At 43.1% G+C, this 23,942-nt stretch overlaps 1 protein-coding gene across 1 annotated transcript; it reads right to left on the reverse strand.

Moving 5' to 3' along the window:
• Positions 1–170: 170 nt before the first annotated feature.
• LOC133381409 (zinc finger protein 420-like) lies at positions 171–23,743 on the reverse strand. Its single transcript, XM_061620495.1, has 6 exons — positions 23,662–23,743; positions 12,471–12,937; positions 12,054–12,156; positions 10,619–10,701; positions 10,139–10,265; positions 171–9,446 (listed from the first exon to the last, which is right to left on the reverse strand). Exons 2-6 carry the CDS (start codon positions 12,903–12,905, stop codon positions 7,147–7,149), a joined length of 3,048 nt encoding a protein of 1,015 aa, XP_061476479.1. The 5' UTR covers positions 12,906–12,937; positions 23,662–23,743; the 3' UTR covers positions 171–7,146.
• Between the last annotated feature and the right edge of the window lie 199 nt (positions 23,744–23,942).

Here is a 23,942-nt window from a genome sequence, read left to right on the forward strand (position 1 = left end):
AAGATGAGGTCTAACCAATGCTGAATAGAGGGGAACTAAGAAGTGAGCTGCATCTTCTTACTGAAGCTTTTTCATGTGATTTAATATTTGTATGCTACTTTTCCAACAATCAAGATGAGGTCAAAGCATCTCACAACAATAGCAAAGCATGTAAAAATAAAAACCACACTTCCTAATTTAAAGGACACACCACAATAAAAGTATAATAATTACAACAAATGAATCAAACTATATTAAAATAGAAAAATCACAAAATACAAATGAATCACATTGGATATATAATAGGAACACAAGTAAGAACATAAGAAGGGCCTGCCAGATCTGGTCAACCAGAAGCCTCCGGAAAGCCCACAAGCAGGACCTGAGTGCAAGATCACTCTCCCCTCCAAAGGTTTCCAGCTACTGGTATTCAAATCAATATAGTATCAAGAAACAGAACAGCTATTAATCACGTCCCTATCTCTCATCTATATTGTATTCAGTCCCCTCCTGTCTTTCACAGGTTTTCTCTACACTTTAATTTGGTTTTTCCTCTTTGTGAATTCTTGGATGATGACATACTTGTTTCTTCTGAAGCTCTTTCAACACTCCAATAATTTTCAATAGTTTCTCTCTTATATGAATTTTTCGGTGGGAAGTGGGACCTTTCTTGCAGCTCAAGTTCTTCCCACATTCCAAGCATTTATATGGTTATTCACCTGTGTGAATTCTTTGATGGGAAGTTATAAAGTTTTCTTGCAACTGAAGCCCTTTCCACATTCCAAGCATATATATGGTTTCTCCCCAGTGTGAACTTTTTTGTGGGAAGAAAGTTGAGAACTGTCTCTGAAGTACAATGCCTATGTAATACTGTAATGCTTATGTAATACTGATATATAGCCTCCTGATTCATTAAGGCTAATTTCTTTGTCCTGAAGTGTATAAAAACTCCAGGCATGCAGTACCATGCTGCAGTTCTTCACTCACTCAGAGGGAGAATACCAAGTGTACACTTGTCATCCAGTAAAGGCCTACCTTTTTCCTGCAAAGGCCTACCTTTTTCCTGCAAGCCTCTGTCTTCAAATTTACTCAAGGACCCCCAATCCAACGAACTACAAAACTCCCCTTCACACACTGACTGACCGAGATGAAATAAAAGGAAGATGCAAGTAATACACTGAAAAACACTATAAAAGAGATGCCAGGATAACAAATTCATTCATGGAGGAACTGTATGATGAAGAACCAGAAATTTTAGAATGTGAGGTGAAAACTACTCTTAAAATACTGGGAAGAAACAAATCACCAGGAATAAATGGCATACCAATAGAGTTGCTTCAAGCTACTGGTGAGGGTGGACTTCTTGGTGGCACAAACCCTCCGTGGGGGTGGAGGACCCATTAGGATGGTCCACCCCAGACGTCTGATGGATCCAGATGGATTCCTGAATGCGCTTGGGGATTCTTTGGAGCATGCACATGGGCACTCGGTTGAGACCCTCATGGAGGGGTGGAATGCTGCAATCACCAGGGCATTAGACTGGGTGGCTCCAAAACGCCCTCTCCCCCTAAATAGAGCTCAGACGGCACCATGGTATACTTCACGGTTGCGAACTCTCAGGCGGAAGGTGAGACGGCTAGAGCGCCAGTGGTGGAAATCTCACTCTGACGACGATCGGACACAGGCTAGAGCGGTTGCGGCAGCCTACCACGTGGCGATGAGGGCAGCAAAAAAGGATTTTTATGCTGCCTCTATTGCATCCGCAGAGTGCTGTCGCAGGAGGCTGTTCCAAGTGGTCCGGAGCTTGGTCAGTCCAGTTGCCCCAGAACCGATGGAACATGCTAAGGCCTCCTGTGATGAGTTTGCAAAGCACTTTATGGAGAAAATTGATCGTATTAAGAGTGCTATTCCGTGCACTGTGGACACAGTGAGCGAGCCAGAGGCGGCCAGTGGTGTTCCAGTGGTGTGGGATCGGTTCCAGCTTCTTCCCTCTGATGAAGTGGACAAGGTGCTTTTAACCTTAAAGCCAATCACTTGCTTACTCGACCCTTGCCTGTCGTGGCTCATTATGAGCTGCAAGGACAGACTAGGCGAGGGGATCAAGATGGTGGTAAATACGTCCCTGGAAGAGGGAGAAATGCCATCAGCTCTCAAGGAGGCAGTAATAAAACCAATGCTAAAGAAGCCCTCCTTGGATCCCCAAGATCTCAACAACTTTCGCCCAGTCTCAAATCTGCCATTCCTGGGCAAGGCGGTTGAGCGGGTGGTGGCGAAGCAGTTGCAGGTGCATTTGGAGGAAGTGGATTACCTGGATCCATTTCAATCAGGCTTCAGGCCTGGACATGGGACTGAAACAGCCTTGGTCGCCTTGGTGGATGATATGAGGAGGGCGTTGGATAGGGGCGAATGCATCTTCCTTGTCCTCCTGAATCTCTCTGCGGCTTTTGATACCGTTGACCACGGTATCCTCCTGGACCACCTGAAGAGATTAGGCATGGGGGGGCACTGTATTGCAGTGGTTCCGTTCCTTCCTCTCTGGTAGGTACCAGAGAGTGGCATTGGGGGATGAGGTTTCAGATCCTTGGCCTCTCACTTGTGGGGTGCCACAGGGCTCCATCCTCTCCCCGATGCTGTTCAACATCTATATAAAGCCGCTGGGGACTATCACCAGAAGATTTGGGCCGCAGTGGCACCGTATGCTGATGACACGCAGCTCTATCTCTCATTCAAATCTTCACCGAGGTTGGCTGTAGAAACCCTATGCAAGTGCCTGGAGCCGGTGAGTGGCTGGATGGGAAGGAATAAGATGAACCCTGACAAAACCGAGGTACTGTTTGTGGGAGACAAGGGAAGGTTGGGGGATGTTGACCTGGTGCTCAATGGGGTACAATTGCCCCTAAAAGACCAAGTCCGCAGCCTGGGGGTCATTCTTGACTCCCAGCTGTCCATGAAGACTCAGGTCTCGGCTGTGAGCCGGGCGGCACTGTATGAACTCCATCTGATACGGAGGCTGCGCCCCTACCTTCCCAATCATCTGCTCCCATCTGTGGTACATGCCCTGGTCTCCTCTCGCCTAGACTACTGTAATGCGCTCTACATGGGGTTACCCTTGAAAACGGTCCGGAAGCTGCAACTGGTACAGAATGCGGTGGCTTGGCTGATTAAAGGCGGCCGCCGGCGAGATCACATCACTCCAGTACTGAAGGAGTTGCACTGGTTACTGGTTGTTTTCCGGGTCCAATTCAAGGTGTTGGTTCTGACCTGTAAAACCCTATACGGTTTCGGCCCAGTCTATCTGAAGGAGCGCCTCCAACATCAACAGGGATGCTGCTCAACAAGATCAGCCTCAAAAGGCCTTCTCTCTGTCCCACCAGTTAAAACAGCTAGACTGGTGAGAACTAGGGAGAGGGCTTTTTCAATTGTGGCCCCCACTTTGTGGGATTCCCTCCCAAATGATCTCCGCCATGCCCCCTCTATGATGAGCTTCCGCCGGGCCTTGAAGACCTGGCTCTTCAGGCAGGCTTTTGGGGTGGGTTAGGTTTTATTATTATTGGTGAGATTTTTAATGTTTTAATGTATTTGTATGTTTTTATTTTGTACGTCGCCCAGAGTGGCTGGACAGCCAGCCAGATGGGCAACTAATAAATTTAATAAATAAATAAATAAAATAAATACTGAGACTGTATCCGTACAAATTTTGAAAAACGTTTTGTCAAGAAATATGGAAAACTAAACAATGGCCCACAGACTGGAAGCTTTCAATATACATCCAAATTCCAAAGAAAGGGGATCCCAGGGAATGCAGTAATTATCGAGCTATTGCTTTAATATCCCATGCAAGTAAAGTAATGCTCAAGATTCTACAACAAAGGCTCTTACCATATATGAAGTGAGAAATGCCAGATATCCCAGCTGGATTTAGAAAGGGAAGAGGCACCAGAGATCATATCACAAACATACATTGGATAATGGAACGGATCAAGGAATTTCAGAAGGAAATCACCCTGTGCTTTATAGATTACAGTAAAGCCTTTGACTGTGTAGATCACGAAAAGCTATAGAATGCTTTAAAAGAAATGGGGGTGCCACAGCATCTCATTGTCCTGATGCACAACCTATACTCTGGACAAGAGAATACGGTAAAGACAGAACATGGAGAAACCAATTGGTTCCCAATTGGAAAGGGTGTGAGACAAGGGTGTATTGTATCACCCTATTTGTTTAATCTATACGCAGAACATATCATACAGAAAGGGGGATTGGCCCAAGATGAAGGAGGTGTGAAAATTGGGGGAACATCAGTAATTTAAGATATGCAGACGACACCATACTACTAGCAGAAACCAGTAATGATTTGAAATGAATGCTGATGAAAGTTAAAGAGGAAAGCACAAAAGCAGGACTACAGCTGACCATCAAAAAGACTAAAGTAATGACAACAGAAGATTTATGCACCTTTAAAGCTCACAATGAGGACATTGAACTTATCAAGGATTATCAATACCTTGGCACAGTGATTAACCAAAATGGAGACAATAGTCAAGAAATCAGAAGAAGGTTAGAACTGGGGAGGACAGCTATGAGAGAACCAGAAAAATAAATGTAAATGTACTGCCTTCAAGTCAATTCCGACTTATGGCGACCCTATCAGTAGGGTTTTCATGGTAAGCGGTATTCAGAGGTGGTTTACCAAGCCTTCCTCTGAGGCTGACTGGCCCCTGGTCACCCAGTGAGTTTCATGGCTGTGTGGGGATTCAAACCCTGGTCTCCCAGGTAGTAGGAAAGGTATTGAAAATAAAACAGCCGATATCATAATGCCGTTGTATAAATCTATGGTGCAGCCGCATTTGGAATACTGCGTACAGTTCTGGTCGCCTCATCTCAAAAAGGATATTATAGAGTTGGAAAAGGTTCAGAAGAGGGCAACCAGAATGATCAAGGGGATGGAGCGACTCCCTTACGAGGAAAGGTTGCAGCATTTGGGGCTTTTTAGTTTAGAGAAAAGGCGGGTCAGAGGAGACATGATAGAAGTGTATAAAATTATGCATGGCATTGAGCAAGTGGATAGAGAAAAGTTCTTCTCCCTCTCTCATAATACTAGAACTCGTGGACATTCAAAGAAGCTGAATGTTGGAAGATTCAGGACAGACAAAAGGAAGTACTTCTTTACTCAGCACATAGTTAAACTATGGAATTTGCTCCCACAAGATGCAGTAATGGCCACCAGCTTGGTGTCGGTGCGTGCGTATAGATATCATACAAGTAAGAAATTCTGGTGTCGAATAGATCCAGTGAATAAGCCAGGCCAGGCAAGTTTCTTGTAAGAGTCTTTACTGACAAAATACAAAACACAGTTCTCTCACTCCAAACGACTTTCCCCCACACCAGAGCTTCTGCGAGAGCAGCTTCTTATCTTCCAGGTTGCCCTTGCCAACCACCTGCTGGCCTTGAGGAACCTGGCAACCCCTCTTGCTCTGTTTAACCCGTTTATTGCAGGTTTCATTCTCCTCCGAACAAACCTCTGTCTGTGAGTCACATAGATTGCACTACTGGCCAACACTTGGATGGCTTTAAAAGAAGATTAGACAAATTCATGGAGGGCAGGGCTATCAATGGCTACTAGCTGTGATGGCTGTGCTCTGCCACCCTAGTCAGAGGCAGCATGCTTCTGAAAACCAGTTGCCGGAAGCCTCAGGAGGGGAGAGTGTTCTTGCACTCAGCTCCTGCTTGCGGGCTTCCCCCAGGCACCTGGTAGGCCACTGTGAGAACAGGATGCTGGACTAGATGGGCCACTGGCCTGATCCAGCAGGCTCTTCTTATGTTCTTATGTAGTAGTCCAACACCTTAACCATGCAAAGATGTATCACTAAACACTAAAGTCAGGATCATTCAGACCATGATATCCCCGATCTCTATGTATAGATATGAAAGTTGGACAATGAAGAATGCGGATAAGAGAAAAATCAACTCATTTGAAATGTGGTGCTGGAGGAGAGCTTTGCGCATACCATGGCCTGTGAAACTGAGGTTATCATACTTTGGACACATAATGAGAAGACATGTTTCACTAGAAAAGACAATAATGCTGGGATAAACAGAGGGGAGCAGAAAAAGAGGAAGGCCAAAGAAGAGATGGACTGATTCCATAAAGGAAGCCACAGACCTGAACTTACAAGATCTGAACAGGGTGGTTCATGACAAATCCTATTGGAGGTTGCTGATCCATAGGGTCGCCATAAGTCGTAATCAACTTGAAGGCACATAACAACAAATAATACCATTTGGCATTATACATAATCACATCAGTGGGTCGATGTAAGGGCTGTTGAGCCAGCCAGATAGGTGATAGATTTGTGTTGATTTTTTTTCATGTTTATAAAATTTCACTTCAACACACACATCCTGGGCTCATGATATTACACTTTAAGCAAAGAGTTGATATGCTATTCCAACACAGCGTAAATCGTACATAACTGTTCTTCGGACGAGCTAGCAGGTAAGATTGTTCTCATGCCTTCTTGGCATTATTTTCCCCCTTTGGATGCACAGCTAGGTTTCCAACATAAATATAACATTTTTGCCCTGCCATTTGTCAACACTCTTCTGCACATAACACACACACACAAAGATTTCTTGCAACTGAAGTCCTCTCCACATTCCAAGCATTTGTACGGTTTCTCCCCAGTATGAACTCTTTGATGGGAAGTGAGATTTGAGCTCTGACTGAAGCTCTTTCCACATTCCAAGCATTTATATAGTTTCTCATCCATGTGAATTCTTTGATGGGAAGTAAAAAAAATTCATCAGCTGAAGTCCTTTCCAAATTCCAGGCATTATATAGTTTCTCCCCAGTGTGAATTCTTTTGCGAGAAGAAAGGATAGAACTTTCTCTGAAGTCCTTTCCACATTCCAAGCATTTTTATGGTGCCTCCCCAATGTGAATTCTCTGGTGGGAAGTGAGATGTGAGCTCTGACTGAAGCTCTTTCCACACTCCAAACATTTATACGATTTCTCCCGTGTGCATTCTTTGATGGGAAAGGAGTCTGTGTTTATAGATGAAGCTATTTCCAAATTCCACGCATTTATATGGTTTCTCCCGTTTGAATTTTTTTGTGAGAAAAAAGGGTAGAATTGTCTCTGAAGTACTTTCCACATTCCTAACATTTTTATGGTTTCTTGCCTGTATGAATTTTTTGATGCGAAGTGAGCTTTGACCTCTGACTGAAGCTCTTTCCACACTCCAAACATTTATACGGTTTGTCCCCTGTGTGCATTCTTTGATGGGAAATGAGTTTATACTTATAGATGAAGCTCTTTCCACATTCCAAGCATTTATATGGTTTCTCCCCTGTGTGAATTTTTTTGTGAGAAAAAAGGGTAGAATTGTCTCTAAAGCCTTTTCCACATTCCAAACACTTATATGGTTTCTCCCCTGTATGAATTCTTTGATGGATTATGCAGCTTTTCCTATTGCTGAAACTCTTTCCACAGTCTGAGCATTTAAATGGTTTCTCCCCAGTGTGAATTCTTTGATGGCAAGTAAGTGTTTTCTTGCAGCGGAAGTCATTTCCACATTCCAGGCATTTATATGGTTTCTCCCCAGTGTGAATTCTTTTGTGAGAAGAAAGGGTAGAATTGTCTCTGAAGCTCTTTCCGCATTCCAAGCATTTATACGGTGTCTCCCCTGTATGAATTCTTTGATGAGTGGTGAGATTTGACCTGTTACTGAAGCTGTTTCCACATTCCAAACATTTATAAGGTTTGTCCCCAGTATGAATTCTTTGATGCATAGAAAGGGTAGACATGTAAGGAAAACCTTTTCCACATTCCAGACATTTATATGGTTTCTCCCCTGTGTGCATTCTTTCATGGTAAATGAGTGTGCACTTATAGATGAAGCTCTTTCCACATTCCAAGCATTTATATGGTTTCTCGCCACTGTGAATTCTTTTGTGAGAAAAAAGGGTAATAGTATCTCTGAAGCCCTTTCCACATTCCAAGCATTTATATGGTTTCTCCCCAGTGTGAATTCTTTGATGGGAACTGAGATGTGAGCTCTGACTGAAGCTCTTTCCACATTCCAAGCATTTATATGGTTTGTCCCCAGTATGAATTCTTTGATGGGTGTAAAGTCTGGAAATGTAAGCAAAGCTCTTTCCACATTCCAGACATTTATATGGTTTCTCCCCGGTGTGAATTTTATGATGTGAAGCGAGAATTGAGCTCTGACTGAATTTCTTTCCACATTCAAAACATTTATATGGTTTCTCCCCAGTGTGAATTTTATGATGTGTAGCGAGAATTGAGCTCTGACTGAAGCTCTTTCCACATTCCAAACATTTGTATGGTTTCTCCCCAGTGTGAATTCTTTGATGTTTAGTGAGATTTATCTTCTGATTAAAGTTCTTTCCACATTCAAAACATTTATACGGTTTCTCCCCTGTGTGAATTCTTTGATGATTAGTGAGATGTATCTTCTGATGAAAGTTCTTTCCACATTCAAAACATTTATACGGTTTCTCCCCTGTGTGAATTCTCTGATGGGAAGTGAGAGATGAACTCTCACTGAAGCTCTTTTCACATTCCAAGCATTTATATGGTTTCTCTCCTGTGTGAATTCTTTGATGGGAAGCGAGATGTGAACTCTCACTGAAGCTCTTTCCACATTCCAAGCATTTATATAGTTTCTCCCCTGTGTGCATTCTTTGATGGTAAATGAGTCTGTTCTTATAGATGAAGCTCTTTCCACATTCCAAGCACTGATATGGTTTCTCCCCAGTATGAATTCTTTGATGGTAAGTGAGACCTCCCTTGCTGCTTAAGTCCTTTCCACATTCCAAGCATTTATATGGTTTCTCCCCTGTATGAATTCTTTCATGGGAAGTGAGATTTGAGCTCTGACTGAAGCACTTTCCACACTCCAAACATTTATAAGGTTTGTCCCCAGTATGAATTCTTTGATGGGAAGTAAGTTTAGAAATGTACGGGAAACTCTTTCCACACTCCAAGCATTTATACGGTTTCTCCCCTGTATGAATTTTTGTATGGGAACTGAGATGTGAGCTCTGACTGAAGCTCTTTCCACATTCCAAGCATTTATATGGTTTCTCCCCAGTATGAATTCTTTGATGCTTGGTGAGAGAGGAATATCTACTGAAGCTCTTTCCACATTCTAAGCACTGAGTTGGTTTCTCCCCTTTGTGGTTTTTGCAGTAGGTTTTGCATTTTCTTTTAGAATTTAGACTTTTCCCGTAACTAAAACATTCACTTCTTTCGTTTCTTTGATCTGTTTTTTCTTGCACTGCAATTTCATGGTAGTCACTGCCCCAAGAGGCAGAGGATTTATTCCTCCACTTCTCTTCTGCTTTGGTTTTCATTCCATGTTCTTCCCCCTTTTCAGATCTCTCTCTTTCCCATGTCGCTTTCCCATGTAATTCTCCATTCTTGGTTTCCCGTTTGTCACCTTCTGCAATGAAGAGAGAAACTGATAAGATCCTGAGGAAGAAATGGAGCCTCAAGCATTAAACAACTTCAACACTTCCTATAAGGATGAACTGAAAGGACTTAGATGGGAGACCGGTCTTACCTCAGGTTTAACTGTCTCTGTTGTCCATTCACTGAAGTGCCATAGACTGTTGGGATTTGGACTGGATTTGGCTCCCAGTCAGAGGGTAATCTCATTGGGTGATCTTGGGCCAATAATTCTCTTTCAGCCTAGCCTACAAGCTTGTACAGGTAAACTGAACAACCACAGGTATTCCCTTCAGTGGCACAGCAAGTCATTTGCATGCAGAAGGCATGGTAGGCATCCATCCTTCTTCCAAAAAAGTATGATAGGCACCCACTGGAGAGTAAGATTCCCGTTCTGCACCCCTTTCTGTCCAGCTGTATGAGGGAGTTTCTGTTTCCAAGGACCACTTCTGGTTAGCCATTTTGAGAACAGGATGCTGGACTAGATGGGCCACTGGATGGATCCAGCAGACTCTTTTTACCTCCCCTTCTTCCACCAGACCTCCCAAGTCACACCAGTTAGGCCATTTTTAGAAAGCCATAACTGGTGGATGTGTATTCAGAGAGAATGCAGTAGATCGCTGCTCCATCAGGATATTGGGATTCATCACATAATGAAATAATGAATTTTGAAACACGGAGCCTTACCGAGAGAGGTCAGCATCCCACAATTCTCCTCCATGACTCCCTTATGCAAAGCTCTCTGGTCAGCATCCAGCAGGGCCCACTCCTCTTCTGTGAAATACACAGCCACCTCCTCAAAGGATATTGGACCCTGAAAGAAAAAGATTATAAAGAAGATTATTTACTACCTACATCGAAAATATTAGTTAAGGTGACATTGATCATTATTCTCAGTAATTAATGAAACCTTCGTCAGATAATTGTTAAAGGGAGGAGGGGACAGAGGCACCCAGGCTGGCTGGAACATGCCCTTGAACTCTGATCATCCGTCTTGTCTGCCTGGATGGTGGATAAAGAGGGCTGTGCATAAGCGTCTCAAGACCCTTACATACTTCACCCACTGTGATACCTCGCCCCAACCACCACTGGCATGTGGCCCTGGGAAGGTTGCCTAGATGACAATGTGGCCCTCGGACTGAAAACGTTTTCCCATCCCTGCCCTACCCGATCCGGTCCCGCAGCAGCTCCTTCTACTCCATCGGAAAGAGGTGGCGCTTGAGTAGGTCTTGCCGGCATCTTTCCATCACCTGTGAGAGACAAGTTGTTGGGAAGCCATTGGCACATGCTTGCCTCAGAGGTTAAGTGATGCACGTCTAAGTACACCTGGCCTTCAGAAAAAGTCTTTATATTTTGAGTGAAAGAATAAAACATTAGTTAAACCTAGTGACAACCAGAATTTAGTTACAACACACAATTATTGCCGTATTCAGCCGAGATGTATACACAGAAGAAAAAAGAAAAACAATACTCCTCCCTCAGTATAAATCACACATTACCTCCCTACCATGAGGTATAAAGATATTTAGAAATACCACATACCGCTACTTTTTTGGAACCGCGCTCATATTTTCTTAGCTGCTAGAGGAAAATTTTGCTCCGTGGACAGTAACGAAGACATCTTTGCCTGCAAGCAGGGAACAGATCTGGCCAAGGAGGGGTTTATCTGCCAGAGACTGTGTACACACTGAGGTTTGACACACACAGGGCTCTTTTTCCCCTCAGATCATGTCCAAGATTTGACACACTTCTCAGAGCATTTCCGTTCACCTCGATTTGTAGCGGCCCACACCTGTAAGCTGCACCAAGGGCTGAAGTGGCAGCTATATCCCTCCTATCCATACACATGAGCAGGCTTGAATTCGCAGGGAGTGCACATTGGCACTCTTTACTACTGCCATTTAATTAGTGTTTTCATTCCATCGAGGGATATGAACAGGTATTTGTTTAGCTGTGTGCACGGGCAATTAAAAAAAATCTTTTTTTGAAATACAAGTTTTCTCATATACAAGACTTTCAAAAACAGCAGGTTACAAACAGGCTGTGTGTGGTGCTGGGCCATCAGCCCACTGGTAAAGAAGCTCGATGTGTCCCCCTCAGGCCATAGCTTTGCATGCAGTAGGTCCCAGGTTCAATCCCTGGCATTTTACAACTTGATCCGTGGGAAACAGCACTGTGATATCTGACCAAGAGCCCAAATATTTTATTTTATTTGTTTGCTAAATTTCTCTCCCCTGCTTCCTTCCAAAGGAACCCAGAGCAGCAAACGTCAAAATGTTAAAGCAATGCACATTATAATACAATAAAAGCATGTTTAAACACTTAAAAACAATAAAAACCACATAAACACTTTTGAAAACTTTTAGAACATATAGAAACAGTCAGAGCGCCAAGAGAACCCTGCCTGAAATCCTGGAAAACTGCTGCCAGTCAGTGCAGACAGCACTGAGCTAGATGGACCATTGGTCTGACTTGGTGAAAGGCAGCTTCCTACGTTCCCATTTTTGAGCTCTGTCTCCCCTCAAAAGATTCAGGAATCCATATATTTATTTCCAAATCTACACAGAGAGACCCAAGGGAGACACACACCATCAATCCTTACCTAGCAGTCTCCGTCTGGTGTTCGATGGAGTGCTCTCTGCCTCAGGGAAATCAGTGCCCAATTCTGCGAACAGACCCTTTGCCTGAAACGACGCTGGATATCCCTGGATGGAGGATTGCCAGAGAAAGTTGGAAAATGAATAAATAAATCTATTTACTTATTTCTTAAATTTATATCCCCCTTTTCCTCCAAGGAGTTGAAAGTGGCATACAAACATGGTTCTCCACCTCCCAATGTTATCCTCACAACCACCTTTGGCACATCATCTCTCACAGTCAGAACCCCTTTGAACTATCGAGATCTGAGGTAGCCAACTTGTGTCCCCCCCTCACATTTGCTGGGATGTGGGAGTTTTCGTTCAACAACATCTGGAGGGCACCACGTTGGATATCCATGATCCAGATACAACCCTCTCACCTTGTTGTCCTCTGCCTGGCTCAGGAGGAAACCTTCGGCCAGGGCCACTGCCTGGGAACTGGTTTCTGTTCCACATTCCCTCACCCAGCTCGCCATCTTTGGGGGAAGGACAGCCAGGAACTGCTCCAGGATCACCAAGTCCAGGATCTGATTTTTTGTGTGCTGCTCGGGCTTTAGCCACTCATGACAGAGACTATGGAGTCGGCTGCAAACCTCTCGGGGCCCCTCCGCCTCCAGGTAGCAGAAATCCCTGAAACGCTGGCAGTGCAGATCTGAGCTGAGTGTGTTCTCTTCGCACTGGATCTTCTGCATGGTGCTTTCCCAGAATTCCCCACTGCTCCAAGTCTTGATGGTATTGAGGCCTCTTCTTTCTTCAGGGACAGCTGAGTCTCCCTCTTCCATCTTTGAACTGTGTTTCAATGAAGCCTCCAACATAGCAAAAGGATCTTCTTGGGTGCTACAAAGTCCTGAAAAGCCAAAACATTGTTCAATTTACACTGTCGGGACAGGAAAACATTCCCTGAATGAGTGCGGATGAGTTTGGCTAGTAATCAGGTCTTCTCCCAGAAGAAAAGACTGGTGAATTGTGTTACTGAAAGAGAAACTAGAAATGGGGTGGTGGGAGTGTGATGTTCCTGTAGGTTAAACCTGTAAATATGGTAAGTGTGGGTCTATTAGGTGATGTATGGTAATTGAGAGAAAGGGGGAGTACATGGGTGAGAAGCTGAAGTATGCTGGATGATGATTGGTTGAGTGGCTGGCTGGCTGAAGGTATAAATGGAGGTTTGTGAGTGATGGGGGGGAAGAAGTTGTTGAGTTGGTTGGAGTGAGGTCGTCTGGTGAGGGTTGGTTGGCAGAGTTCTGAGGGAAGTTTGGACTGTATTTGGCTGATATTTAAAGAGTATATATATGAACAGAAACATAAAGAGTGACCATATATGAAACCGTATGCTTGTTAAACATTCCTAAAGTAATCTTGTTATTTCCTGTTGTTTGTAAATAAATACGTATTTGGTTTACCAAAGGCCTGATCCTTGGCTGGGGGATACAGACCAGAAGGGAGGGCAAGGTAATTACCAAGGCTGAACAGAAACTGTATCTAATGGTGGCAGCGTGAAGGGAGATATTGTAACAAGTCAAGTATCCAGAGCAACCCAGAGTTGTATGCTTTATATATAAAGATACAAAGGGGTTGGGAACAGCATAGGCACACAGTCACAAAGTAACAAGCTATAGAGAGACTGAGGCAAGGTCTCTGGGAGTATTGGTTACAGGAAGTGACTGGTGGTGCTGCCTAGCAGTGGGATCTAGTGAGATCTGTGCAAGACCGGAGTGAGAAACCATATAAAGGACGGTCCTGACTGGTGGTGTCCCTGGTGGTGCCTAGTGAAAGGCAGTAGCCACAAGCAGGTGGAAACCTGACAGGGAGAACCAGGGAAGGACGTCACAGGGAGGAGTGCAGACACTTACAGGCTTCAGCCTGTTGGAGGATCAGAAGATGCAGCATCTGTCCTGATGGTCTGTCAGTTACCATTCCTGCCCTTCCGTGCAAAGTTCCTCTCTTGGCCTTCTAGTACACCAAACTGAAGTTGGTTTAAATTAAGGCTGTCACTCAGCTAAAGATATCTCAGCTGATGTATTGTCTCAGTTGTAGATGGTTTATTAATCCATTAAAGCCACATACGCAGAAGACCTACATTCCTGAAGGAAACTTACCTTTACTTTTCATTTGTCATATTTTCGATTATGTCACATAAAGGACTTCTTCCCTGCATCTATGGTCTGGTATACTGCTTCTAACTAGGGAGGTTCTATAGCTTGCACAGCTATTCATGTTACTCTCACATTGCTTATTCGCAAAATGCCTGCCCCAATATTTCACTGATCAGACCAGGAACTTGTCTGTCATTTCCCCCCGTTCCTTTCTTTGCCCATATCCTATGACACAGACTCATCCACCAGAGAAAAATACACACATCTCTCTACTGCTGTCATCTATGGTTTTTAAGACACAATGCTGATGTTGGTTCCTAGTTCCCAGTTCCTTATTTGCTTGAAAGTTCAAAACACTAAAAAACAAGAAAGGTTCACACCTACAGCAACTCTAAAGCAAAGTTAACGTGTCTCTGAAACCCAAAATATATGTTGGGGTACCCCGTATCATATTTATGTGATCTGGGGACTCTCCCCGTCAAGAATAACAACAAATTTATCGCATCAAAATTATCAGGCTTCCGAAATGCTCATAAATGCATAATGATGTCTAAGTAATTGAGGGTACCCACTCCAAAATCTGCTCTGGGCCAAGACAAATCATACACCCCAGGAAAGGGGAAGGTGCACTCTGTGAGATGCAGGTGCTTCCCGCAGAGCATCTGCTGAGCACAGGGCATGGATAAGGGCATCTATGCACACCCAAAATAGACAAAAACATGCAGAAAAACAATAAATAATTGGAGGTGCCCACCCTAAGATTTGCTCTGGGCCAGGACAAATCATACTCTCCCAAAAACGATAGGGTGTCCCCTATGATACTCCAGTGCTTACAGCCTGACCAAGAGCTTCTGCCGGGTGCTTGGCATCGATAAGTGCATCTATGCACAACCCAAAGAGACAAAAACATGCAGAAAACAGTAAGAAACTGGGGGTGCCCACCCAAAAATCTGCACTGTGCCAGGACAAATCATACATTCCAGGAAGGGGAAGGGTGTCATCTACAAGATGCCAGTACTTCCCACCTGGCTCATAATTTCTGCTGGGTGCAGGGCACTCATAAGTTCATCTGTTCAGAACTAAGAGAATGAAAAGTAGAGAAAAATATGTAATTTGGGGTGACCTCTCCAAAATCAGCTGTGGGTCATGAAACATCGTTCACCTGAGCAAAGGGGACAGTGTCCCCGATGAGATGTCACTGCCTCCTGCCTGGCATGGATTTTCCTGTGGACACACGGAATGGATATGGGCATATATGCACAACAAGCAATGCAGAACATATATAAGGAACTGCGGGTTCCCACCCCAAAACATACTTAGGGCACTACAAATCATACATCTGTTGTGTTGAAATTTAAGAATTGCCTTAAACATTATAGTTTGCTTTATACCCTGTCCATATAAATGTGAACAGTGCCAGATTAGATTCAAAGTGACCCCTGACTGACTTTTGATATCAAGAAAGGTTTATTTCCTGGCGACCTGACCCTTACCTACATTCCAGTGGCTCGAAGAATAAAAGCCGGTTTGAGCTGGAAACTTCACTATTATGTGTTTCTTATATCACATCCATGCCTATGACCTTGTTTATTGTTATAAATGTGCCTTGCATAGAAATGTTATAAGTTGTTCCGCTGCCCCACAGACCTTGACTTGTGAAACCCTTTGATATGCAAGCGTAGTAATTTTCATGTCTGTCTCCTACTCATGGGGCGCCCGGTTGCAGCCGGGCCACCCCTTTACTCTTCTCTTTGTCAGTTCATGCAAAGTGCTTATCTCAAGGACATGCGAAATATGCAGACATGGAATCTAAGAGATAATCTCAATGTTTCCGCTTATGCCCTTCCCCTGTACCCCTTTACCTCCTTCTACATATCTTAAGGCTGTAATCACTAAGCAATAGCTCCTTTTGTGTTTATACTGGGGAGAGACTATATATACCCTAAGACATCAATAAATGAGGTTCCCATTCTGAAGGCTTTGAGCTGTAAGTAGTGGGACCCCTTTGCAAAGGATTTCTGTGTCGTTTTTAATTGATCTCTGGTAGTGGGTCTTTTTGCACTCAACTCCCGCACCCCTCCCGGGTGGATGTGAGCTGGGGTAGACAGAGACAGCTCGCGTGTTTGGTTTGGACCTAACAATTTGGGGGCCTGTCCGGGATCCCTTGTGCGGACCCCTGTATTGCCATTGCACCCCTTTATTTTGACAACAGGCGCCACGAGAGAGTTTTCTCGGTTGTCAAGCAAAGCGGGTTGATTGACAGTGCAGGGATAAAGCACAGTTGAGGAAGCCTCTACCAGACGTCATGGGAAACAAAGGGAGTATGCCGGTAAAGGACACCCCTTTGGGAGTTAAGACAAGGAATTGCCTGTGCACAAGAAAGGCTTGAAAAAGAAAAGGATGATTGAGCTCTGTGCGGTAGCGAGACCGCGGGTAACTGCAGTATTGGCACCCGGTGAACGGTAGCCAAAGAGTGGCTCCTTTAAACCCGTTCCTTTAAGAGGAGTAGGGGAGCGGATTGAGGTAAAACATTCAGATTAATTGCATTTCTGGCTCCTATGGCAGATGGGAGTGCAGAGATTGAAGGGTTTTTACAATGCTGAAAGACAGATCTTCGACCGGTGAGGCCCCCCCCCAAGTTATTTTTCTGAGGATGACTCAGATAGAAGAATGATTTTAAGTCGTTCTATTATGCCTTCCGTGCCGGCGCCGCCTTCCAGCCCCGAAGGCGGGGCTCCTCGGCCGGCGCGGAAACAAGTCTCTTCCGATTCAAGTGCTGAGACGGAAGAGAAGGATCCAGGAGAGGGGCCCTCAGGGGGAACGGTCACGCGCTTGCGAAAAAGGAGAAAAAGAGAAAAAGAGAAACGGTTATTGACTAAGGAAACGCCATTGATTGTGCGAGACCAGCCGTACCTGGACGCCCAGGGACGGGTCAGACTCCTAGGTGTGTAAGGCTTGTGTTTTCCCGGGAAGTAAGAACGTAAGAATGGTAATACGAAGGATTTGCATAAAAGAAATGTGTATGAGTTGGGTACCCAAGTGAGAGGGTGTATGCGTATAGCTTTTTTTGAGTTTATGTATGAAAGTTTTTCTGTGGGTTTGCTTTCAAGGGAACTTTCCTTCCAATACTGTCGTTCATAAATCATGCTGATTTTACCTTTTCCTCTTTTAACTGCTTGGATCAGCTGCGCTGCCCACCTGTTCTCTTAGTAGTTCTTAGCATTTTTTTTAAAGAAAGTATAGGATTTGAACTAAGCGATTCCTTTTAGAATGTCAGGGTTTCTTTTTCTTTTGGTCCTGTACTGGGTTAACTCCTTCTTCCCTTCCTCGTTATTTGATATGAATTTAGATTATTAAGGTTTTTTTTGTGTTTGTCTGTCTTGCTTGCTACAAATTACTTGTGTGCATCTTCCTTCCTGATGTAATGTTTTATATCCTCCTTATCTCAGTCCTTGCCATTGAGGAACGTTTTATTTCTTTGGAGCTCCCTTCCTTTTCAAGTTTCTTAAAATTGTTTTCTCCAGTCTGTTTAAACAGTGGGATGATTGTTTTCTCTGCAGCAGTTTTATGCTTTAAGTCTAACGTGATCCCTATGGTTTACTATGTTTTATATAAAGACGGATTGGCTGTGTTTTCCTAATTATTGTGCTGTCTGTTATGTGATTGTAACTTATTAAATATAATTTCTTATTTCAGCCCTTGCCGTTTGACATTAATCCCAATAGCAGATGTTCACAGAGGGGGGGATATTTGTCTAGAATAAGTTTTGCTTTTCATTATTTGTCAGTTATTTCTTATCTTGTAAATGTTACGTTTCTTTTGACGTGGTTCTGTTTTTTGTTTGTTTGTTTTGTTACTGCATGTTGAGCCAGAATTACAGAAAAGGGAAAGAGATTGGTTCCCCCCCCCCTTGTTCTCTAGATCTAGCACAAACGTATTAAGCATACATCTTGAAATCAGGAGAAGATACTAGAGTTCCTTTTGTTTAGATTAGACCTGAACCTTTGGCTGTTGCTTGTAGATAAAAGCCTGGCACAGTTAGTTTTTCTGTCAGTGGCCAAAGGGGCAAAAATAACAAAATTACTTTTGAAACTACTCTACCCATTTACCTGTATATAAAGGGAGGCAATTGTAAGTGCCAACTAAATTTGTATGTAGTGCCTTGTGGGTAGAAATGTTTTCCTCCCCCCATACACTTTGACAGGGAAAAGATACCCATGAATTAGAAAGGTTGTAAGTAAAATGAAGGATTCTAGGAAATAAGTTATTTTGATGGTAGAGGAAGGATAGTTTGAGAAATATTTATTGATGGTAATAAGAAAAGGGAAAAATGACAGGAAAAGGGAAAAATGACAGGAAATAACAAAATGTTGTATGTGGGTTTTTTTTCTCTTCATCATTGTTGCTAGATTGTGGATTAGATTGTGGATTAGAACCTATACCTGTTTAAACTTTTGAACTTGGGTAAATATATATATATATATATTTGGAAGTCAACAACAAAACTTCTTGAAGGTTCTTTCTTCCATAAGGAAAATAAAACCTCTTCTTGAGGTACTCGATCCCAGGTAATTGTTTAAATTTGTCTGTGAAATGTATGATTTGCCCATTTTCTAGATAGGCAAAACTGAGGCCACCTTGCTGTTTAAACCTAATGTGATGCCCTCTTGTGACTAGGTAAATTCATTATCAAAAGGGGACCAAAATGCAGAGTTTCCAGCCACAGTAATTGTCTACCTCATATTAGAATTCACATTGGGAATCAATATTACTTTGCTTCCAAAACAGAAACTCATCCCCAGTTGCTCTTTGACTGAAGATGGACCAGGACTTTCAACAGGAAAATGCTTTCCTCATTGTCATACCTTGTGCATATAAATCACACTATTACTAATGAACTTTTTTCTTTTAAAATGATGTTCACAATTCTAACGCATGTTAGTGCATTTATTCCTTGACAGGCACTTAGAGCAACTGCTCTACATACAGGATGAGCACCATTGGAACTCCCTGCTGATTTGGAACAGAACTTAATCTATTTGTGCCACTAACATCTCTTTGTTTTGCATTCATAGCAAGAGGTATAAATCCTTTTTCTCTGCTTGCCGTGGCTTCTTTTCATGAGCAAGGCTCTACATAGCCAGAGGATGGGGAAACTCAGAAGTTTAGAATATGTTGTACTGTTGTGTGTTTTGTCTGTCTATTGCAAAAACAATATTTTGGTTTTGTCCACTTTGATCAGAAGTCTCATCTGTGGCCATGGATGTTTTATTTTTATATTTTCTTTCCTACACTGAAGTGTTTTCTCCCCAAGGAACATTTTCCTTTTGCGTGTGTATCACAGAAGATTTTTATTTTGAGACATTTTGGACTCGATCTTTGAATTGCTCCAGGACCAGAACACGATATGCAACTGGCATGCTATTTTCCTGTATTGCTGCAATAACAGCATAGAGGCCTGCTTCATTCTACCTAACCACAGAACTATTTTCGGGCCTATTTTGGCCAGCAACCTGAAACGGGCACCTTGTGCAAGTTTGCAATCTTTTCATACAGTCACTCGGGGGGAGGGGGGGGAATGAAGATTCTTTCATTATTCCAGTTTCTCTGCCTAGCATCAGCAAAAGACACACATGTTCAGTGGAAGCTGTAACTGAACATGAACAGGAACAGGATGAACTTTGTGCAAGCCATCCCACAGTGTGTTTATTTGTTTTATTTACTTGTTTTATTTGTAATATTTCCATTGTAATATTGAATGTAACTGTTTATGCATTGTCCTTTAAGAATGTGTTGTTGTTATTGTTTTCCTTTCATAATTTATGCATTGTCCTTTAAGAATGTGTTGTTGTTATTGTTTTCCTTTCATAATTTATATGTTATGGCTGTTTTGTTCTTTAGATGTTTTTACTTTTCAAATCCTTCTGAGTGATTCTGTAATAGGGGTTTACTGAATTTGGCTACTTCAGATGTGAGGTTCATCAATGTGAAGTTTTGACCCATTTGTTTACTTTCTCACTCTGTCATTACAATGGCTAGGAATAGGTAACAATTAATGTGAATGGATGTCAACACCATAAGAATCTAGGAAGATGATAGTTTGGAATTCCATCAAGATTGCTTTTCTCTCAAAATGATTAATGTATCTTATGGCTTTTTCATGCTAAGAAATGAATTAAGTTCAACTATTGTATATTCTGGACATGGGTGCATGTGCCTTAGAACATTTTGTGATTATGATGTTATTGATAAGTACTATACACAACCTATGCTAACATTTCAATAGATGCCTTTGTGGTATTAAGGAAATGGTAGGATGTGATTTTCCATTTAAAGTCCCTGTATGGATCATCCAGAGAATATTAGTTAATCCAGATTTGTTTCAACACCTCAAACCCATCACATTAGGTTATGACCTAGCCGATCTTCAGACACTACTTTCTCATCCTATGTACAGAAACAATTAGAAGCAGTTAAACAAATGGGGGAGCAAGTACACTCTAGATAGCACATGATTGCCATACAGTCATTTACATTATAGATAAGCACTCACAGATATAGGAACATGGATGTATTTGGAATTCCCTGTTTGGCTGGGATAAGGATGCCAAAGAAGGTTTAACCCTTATAATGCACCCCACTGTGGTGATTTTGAATTCTGATCTTTGTCTAATTAGCCCTTGTAATGTGTATCCATCTCATATGGCACAGTCACACCCTGGAAGTCAGTATTGGAGCCAGGGGGCAGAACGGTGCTTGCTAATATGTGAAAGGTCATCTGTGTACATCTGCCTTTCACATAAAAGGAGGGAGTGGTACGGTTTGGCTAACCCCGTTTTGGTTCAAGTGGAATCTAGGAGGTGCAAAAGCCAAGAGCTATAACTTCCACCCCAACTCACACATACCCCCACGGCTGGTAATGCGTTCCAGAGGTTTTGTGCATAGAAAAACAAGGGCAGAGTTAAACGCTGTCGCATAAATGTTATCTTAATCCTTGGCGGATACACCCCCATCCACAGGGAATCCCATTGCTCGTTAGAAATAGCATTAGTTTTCTTTTTTTTCTTGACTAGAAGCACACATATCGGAAAATATATACAGACATAGGGGGTCTTCTTATATTGAGACCCCCCCACTGGCCTGGACTTTACAGGAGACAGGGACAACCAAAACAAGGAACACACACTTCACCACATGGATAAGTGGGAGTCCCCTTTGTTACTTAAGGAGTACAGTCTCCTTTGCTTCCTGCTACAGCTTAAAGGAGGTAGAGGAGGGCTTGGTGATAAGCGGTTTAGTAAGAGGTGAGGTCTGTGTGACCAATACATGTGATATACCCACTTGAAAATGGCAATTGGACTTTGAAGAATGGGACATAAAACAGTGGGTAAGGTAATATTACTGTTGAGATGGTAGCATTTGTTGCATTTGATTTTCCTTTGGTCACTGACTTATTCTTTTCCTATTGGGCTTAACGGGTCGCCAAATGCCTGCTGGCCCTTGGTGGCTCTGTGAATTTTGGTCTAGCTGGCAGAAGATATTGTTTTATGTGATTATAGTAATAGTTTTTTTATTATTATTACTGGATGTTGTTACTTGCAATGTATTTCTAATGTTATTCAGTTAATGTCTATAGGTCTCTGAGTTTAGTTTTAGGGACCAAAACAAGCAAACGGGCCATTCTAGTAGTATCAAAAGGTCCAGTCATACTTGACAGTTCCTTGGTCGATGTACTGAAAAGGGAGTTGAGCAGACTGACGCAAGATTGTGTTTTATGTTGTAATAGTTATAGTATTATTAATAGCTGTTTGTTGCTGTATACAATCCATCCCAAATTTAATCCAGCTTGCTTCCGCCTGCCTGCATAGGCTGATTTCTTCATTTTCCCGAAAGCCTCAATCTGACCTAATGGAAATGGCACTGAGACCACTGTGGGAAGCAAAACACGGAAAATGCAGCTACCTGAGTGAATAGTTATTCTCTCAGGGCTGAAAGGGGGGACTGTTGTGTTGAAATTTAAGAATTGCCTTAAACATTATAGTTTGCTTTATACCCTGTCCATATAAATGTGAACAGTGCCCAGATTAGATTCAAAGTGACCCGTGACTGACTTTTGATATCAAGAAAGGTTTATTTCCTGGCGACCTGACCCTTACCTACATTCCAGTGGCTCGAAGAATAAAAGCCGGTTTGAGCTGGAAACTTCACTATTATGTGTTTCTTATATCACATCCATGCCTATGACCTTGTTTATTGTTATAAATGTGCCTTGCATAGAAATGTTATAAGTTGTTCCGCTGCCCCACAGACCTTGACTTGTGAAACCCTTTGATATGCAAGCGTAGTAATTTTCATGTCTGTCTCCTACTCATGGGGCGCCCGGTTGCAGCCGGGCCACCCCTTTACTCTTCTCTTTGTCAGTTCATGCAAAGTGCTTATCTCAAGGACATGCGAAATATGCAGACATGGAATCTAAGAGATAATCTCAATGTTTCCGCTTATGCCCTTCCCCTGTACCCCTTTACCTCCTTCTACATATCTTAAGGCTGTAATCACTAAGCAATAGCTCCTTTTGTGTTTATACTGGGGAGAGACTATATATACCCTAAGACATCAATAAATGAGGTTCCCATTCTGAAGGCTTTGAGCTGTAAGTAGTGGGACCCCTTTGCAAAGGATTTCTGTGTCGTTTTTAATTGATCTCTGGTAGTGGGTCTTTTTGCACTCAACTCCCGCACCCCTCCCGGGTGGATGTGAGCTGGGGTAGACAGAGACAGCTCGCGTGTTTGGTTTGGACCTAACACATCCATGTATGCAGGGAGAGGGTTCTCACCCAGTTCAGAGCTTGTTTTGTATGTATGGTACAGACAAGGGCATATATATATATAACAGCAAAATAGTGAATATGTAGAGGAAAGAAAATAAGGAAATGTGATGTCCATCCTAAAAGAGCATTTGGGGCACCACATATCATACTTCCATGCAGCTGGGAGATTGTGTTCTACAAGATGCCATCCATGCATACTTTAGAGTGTCATCTATGAAATTACATCTTCTTCAAGAAATCATTGTTGGTTGACCCTGCAACGAATCCTTCTGTCACCAACATCAATGGCTTTTTAAAATAATACTAACTGAGCTATAACAAGTAACAAGAAAGACCAATAAAGAATTAAACATTAAAAAATTCCACATAGATCATAAGCACTAGCCGTAAGCACTAGAGTATCATAGACACTCTATAATTTTCTTGGGTGTTTGATTTGCCTTAGCCCAGAGAAGTGCAAAGGAGGATTCACTTCCATTGATCGATAGAGCCTTGCCAAACCAGCCTCGAATCCCCGCCTCCACTCCCCAATTTGGTTGTTAGGGCGGATCGGGGTGGGGGGATCAGATGAACAGGTGCCCTCCACACCCTCCCCCTTCGGGCCTCGGACACCCCTTGAACCAAATGCACAAAGCGGGGGGGGGGGCTCACCCGGTTTCAGGAGGGGCCACCGATGGACGCAGCACCCGGGAAAGACAAAGGCTCCTTCGCCCCCCACCCACGTGGGAAGCCAAGCAGGAAGCGGCTGCAGAGGGGAGGGGCTTTGCGCTTCAGGAGGCCGCTTCTTCCTCCTCCCCAAATCCCCTTCCTCTCTAGGATTCGAGTTCAGATCGTTTTAACCCTTAGAATGCCAAACAAGGGGATTCCCTTCTTTGCCTTTCTCTCCAAGCAGGCGCCAAAGGAGGAGACGTGCACAGCACGTATATGGGAGT

The sequence above is a fragment of the Rhineura floridana genome, chromosome 3 (assembly GCF_030035675.1).
Source record: "Rhineura floridana isolate rRhiFlo1 chromosome 3, rRhiFlo1.hap2, whole genome shotgun sequence".
Classification (NCBI taxonomy): domain Eukaryota; kingdom Metazoa; phylum Chordata; class Lepidosauria; order Squamata; family Rhineuridae; genus Rhineura; species Rhineura floridana.

What these genes read in the sequence shown, in the direction of transcription:
- LOC133381409 (XM_061620495.1), bottom strand. Translation starts at nt 12,905, where the DNA reads ATGTTGGAGGCTTCATTGAAACACAGTTCAAAGATGGAAGAGGGAGAC. An exon ending in CACCAGACGGAGACTGCTAG is followed by an intron (nt 10,702 to 12,053) that starts GTAAGGATTGAT and finishes TGTCTCTCACAG; the next exon opens with GTGATGGAAAGATGCCGGCA. An exon ending in TGGGATGCTGACCTCTCTCG is followed by an intron (nt 9,447 to 10,138) that starts GTAAGGCTCCGT and finishes TCTTCATTGCAG; the next exon opens with AAGGTGACAAACGGGAAACC.